At 34.6% G+C, this 4,563-nt stretch overlaps 1 protein-coding gene across 1 annotated transcript; it reads right to left on the bottom strand.

Moving 5' to 3' along the window:
• Positions 1-208: 208 nt before the first annotated feature.
• On the bottom strand, positions 209-1,236 carry LOC6902463 (uncharacterized). The gene is made up of 3 exons (XM_002132972.3): positions 757-1,236; positions 625-690; positions 209-568 (listed from the first exon to the last, which is right to left on the bottom strand). The coding sequence occupies exons 1-3, from the start codon at positions 1,160-1,162 to the stop codon at positions 453-455; spliced, it is 588 nt and encodes a 195-aa protein (XP_002133008.3). The 5' UTR covers positions 1,163-1,236; the 3' UTR covers positions 209-452.
• Positions 1,237-4,563: the final 3,327 nt, after the last annotated feature.

Here is a 4,563-nt window from a genome sequence, read left to right as displayed (position 1 = left end):
TTATTTTATTATATTATTATTTTATTTTATTATCGTTTTATTATATTATTATTTTATAAATTATAGTATTAATTTTTTATTAAATTATTATTATTATATTGACCGATTCCTTAGGTTGACGATTAATCTGCTATTATTATGAATATTATCCAACCAATATTCGCCTGTTGAAAATCCATAAACTTCGCCTAGAAAACACTCGTGGAAGTCCTTGCAAAATATATCAATATTTAATCAAATAACGGATTTTCGAACATTTCATGTAATTTTGACAAATGGGGCTTCAACCACTAGCACAAAAATATTTACGTATGTTGTAGAGTTTCCGTTCAGTTAATTTTACCAAAACCAATGTGCGGCCAAAAATCTTTAAATATTAAATTTAGTCTCTGATTTAAATGTGATTTGTTAGGCGATGATGGACAGAAGGATCTATGGGAATAGTTGAACATCTAGTCCACACGAGGACGCTTTCGTTCGGGAGGATGGAGGGAAGTCGTGGAGTCGTCGGAATTGCCATCAAATTCGTCGCTTCGCTTGCGGTTTACGGGTTGTTCCAAGTCCTCGTCTAATGGCGGAAGATGTTGGATGGATACGAGTACATGGATGTGTGGAAATAGTTACCAACGATGCTCGTAGTCGAGGGGTATGGGGTAGGTGGTCTCCGCCGTTGGATAGCCCGTGGATAGTCTAGTGGTGGACGTTGGTCGCTTAGCCGACGATTGTTGGCTGGAATGGATCTGTCCAAACACTCACCAGAAATACCATCCATCAAGGGTTCCTCCAGAGTAATGTTCCCTGCACTGGCAGCTGTCTGGGCGAGTTTCTGCTGCACTAGCTTCTGCACTGTCAGCCCCGGAACTCGAGTCTTTGCCGAGTTCTTGGCCAGATCGTTGTACTTGCGCTTCGTCTCCTCCGACATTGTGCGCCACAGAGAGCTGGTTTTCTTGATCAGCCGCCTGGTCTGTCTGAGGGTTAGGCGCACCTTCCCCCCCTCCTCCAGGGCGGCCAGATGCAGTTCGTTTCTCAAATTTTGCCAGGGACGCGGCGATGCCACTTGGCTCAGCGACCGGTCTCTCTCCAGCTGAAAGTCCCCCCCGGCGGGACTCTTGGGGTCGGAAGAACCGGAGAAATATTTCACGAGCTTCCACAAAAAACTCATTTTAACAGACGAAAAATTATTGTTGTGCTCGTGTGTGTTTGAATGGAGTGTTTTTAGAGGAATGTGAATGTCTATATTATTTTATTCAAAAGTCTATGTGTGCTTGGGTCTTTAACTATTTAAAAAGTTGGGACTACCGATGGGATTTTCTCGTTCTAGATCAGGTTTGTATAAAACCTGAAATCTAATTGGAAATCGATTAGGCCAGGGCCTGGAAAAGGATGTGAAATGGCAGGACTATTGCCAGCAGAAGTGCAACCAGGGCCAAGGGACCTTTTGGAATTTTTGGTCTTTGTCTGATTCGATCACGTTTTTTTTTTTAATTTTTAGTATTTTTTTATACTTAAAAATAAATGATTACAGTAGAACTTCCATATAGCAAATATCAAGGGTAACAAAAATTAAAATTCGTTATACAGAAAATTTTTAATATAGAATTAGTAAAAAGAAAACCAGTTTTTTTTCTCCACAAAAACTTCAAGGTCGTCAAAGGAAGCAATGCATTTTTAGGCACATTATTTCTCATATCCAAAAAGGTACGCAGTACCTGTTTATCGATAGTCAACATCCGGGACTTCCAAAAATACTTCCAATTTACTTTAGTTTTTGGTAGAAAACCACAATTAAAATAATTTAAAAAATATTTATATATTCCTTATAGCGACATCCAAGGCGCAGAAGCATTCGAGTTAGGGGCTTAGAAAAAATTGCAGAAATATTCGCTCTAAGGAGAGCAAATAGCACTGAAAATTTGACAAAATTTCAGTTTTTAGGAAATAAATTCGTTATACGTACGTATATTATTATATTATTATAAGTATATTATTATATTATTATAAGTATATTATTGTATTATTATACGTATATTATTATATTATTATACGTATATTATTATACGTATATTATTACATTAATGCAGACATAATGGATATATTCGTTATATATTCATTATAGAGACATTGCACTGTACATCCATTTTTCCTGAATATTAATTAATCCATTTAAAGGCCAAATTTTGCCCACTTTTGAGAAGATTTAAAAACAAATTACACAGTTTCAATATATTATTTTATTACAATTTTTATTAAATATTATATAATTTTATTATATTATTTTTATTATTATATTAATTTTATTATTATATTTTTTTTATTATTATATTATTTTTATGATTCCATTACATATATGTGGGGTTTTTATTTACTTTAGGTTTAATAACTAATTTGTATTTAATGTTTGATAAATTTAGGATAAATGTATTCTTTATTCTGCGTCGTTTTATTCTTCTTCTCTGCGGCCGTCGTCGTTTTTGCGTCTTTTCGGTACCGCCGTCGTTTTATTTTTCTGCTTGTCTTTTCTTGCTCGTCGTCTTCTTCGTGATGGCATAATCGTTGTTCGTCGTTCTTTTTAGTGATGGGATCATCGTTGCTCGTCGTCTAGGGATCTTATCTTCATTTGGTATTTTGTGTGGTACACCAACCCACATATATATTTATATAAATATTGAAGTGCGCAATCAAAAAAATAAACAAATCACCTTCGCGTGGAATAATTTTCATTTTCCTCACTTGAAGCGATATTCCCCAGCTAATGAATTAAGGCACTAATTTCTAGCAATTGCTCACATTAAAAAATCGACTCTATTATGATAAAGATATTGCACGGCGATCCCGAGGGTGCTGTTCCGCACAACAAGAGTATTCAAATGTCCTGTCCGGCCATCAGTCTGGGCTGCGGTTGGAAACTAGTAAAAACTCGGCAAAAAAAAAAACCCACAAAAAAACTTAAAAAAAAAGGGGAAACCGAAAAATGTTGGAAAAAATCGACTGAAACGATGATGGGATGTGGGGAGGGGGTTGGGGGTTGGGGGTTGGGGATGGGGACAGACTATGGCAAGTTTATTTATGCTTTGCGTGTCTGCCGTGAATTAGTGCCAAATTTGATTATCTATGGTTGCACACACACACACACACACAACCATAGATCCATCCATAGATAGTTTCAGGGGGGAAAAGGGGGGGGGGGGGGGGGGCAGGGACCCACATAACACGCCTGGTAGTACGTCACGATGACTCCGGGAAGAGTGCTGACAGACAGAGAGAGAGAGAGAGAGCCCTCCGGTACGTTCCTTTTTCCGGGTTTTGCCTCGCCCCGCCCTTGCCCCCCCTCTCAAATTGATTTCTCTAATCAATTTTGAGAATTTATGGATTTTTTCAGAGCCATTTGTGGGGGGAGGGGAGGAAATGTAAACCAAAGTTGGAATATAATTTATAATTTCACCTGAACTTTTCATTTCAAACATTCGAAAACATCGAACGAACGGGTTGTGCGGCCACGCCCCCTCTAACCCATAGATTTTAATGTCATGAGCCACATGCCAAGCCGTAATTAGCCAACTTTCCTTTCCCTTTCCTTTTCCCCTCTCCCTCCCCCCCTGATGATGATGATGACGGCTTTGGCCGGGCTTTAAAGGTGTCCGTCCGCCCATCCGCCCGCCCTCTTTAAACGTAGCCACGGAAGAAGCGCTGGCTTATTGCGGAAAGTTGTAATGAAAAGTTTAACTAGTTTTTAATTAAAATAAAACTTAATGTTCGGTAATCATGTTTAACGTTTCAGCCCTGCATAGAAGTGGCGCCTGCCAGACAATCTTTGCACATAATTTAATTAAAAATTGCCCCGCTAAGGACAGGCTCTATCAAAGAGTTTATTTGTCAAAAATATCTGTATATTTGTGCGACTGATTAATGAACTGAACGCCCAGCCGCCCAAAGGCATAAATGTTGAATGTTAATTAAACACAGCATCATCGCTTGTGTGTGTGCGTGTGTGATAATACGAACAAAATAAATTCTACATTATTAAAAATAAGTAAATAAATATTAAATGAATAATTACAAAATAAATAAATATATATTAACTGAATTAACTGATATATATGAATTGAATAAATAAATATTAAATGAATAAATAAACAATAAAGGAATATTAAATTAATTATATATAAACAATAAATTAATAATAAATAAATAAATACAAACAAAAATAATAACTGAATAAATAATAAATGAATCATAATGAATAATAAATAATTATAAATAATTAAATAATAATAATAATAATAAATAATTATAATAATAATAATAGTAATAATAATAATAAATAAATAATAGTAATAAATAAATAAAAACAAAATAATAATAAATAAAAAAATATATAAGTGAATAAATGAAAAAAAAAGAATAACAAGCTAATAGATAAGGAATGAATAATAAATACATAAATAATAAATTTAAAATAAATAATACATTGATAAATAAATAATAAATTAATAAATAAATAATAAATAATACATGAGTACATGAAAATAAACGAATAAATGATAAATAAATAAGGATTAAATA

This window comes from Drosophila pseudoobscura, chromosome 4, assembly GCF_009870125.1.
Source record: "Drosophila pseudoobscura strain MV-25-SWS-2005 chromosome 4, UCI_Dpse_MV25, whole genome shotgun sequence".
Classification (NCBI taxonomy): domain Eukaryota; kingdom Metazoa; phylum Arthropoda; class Insecta; order Diptera; family Drosophilidae; genus Drosophila; species Drosophila pseudoobscura.
This window is presented reverse-complemented; position numbering and strand designations above follow the sequence as displayed.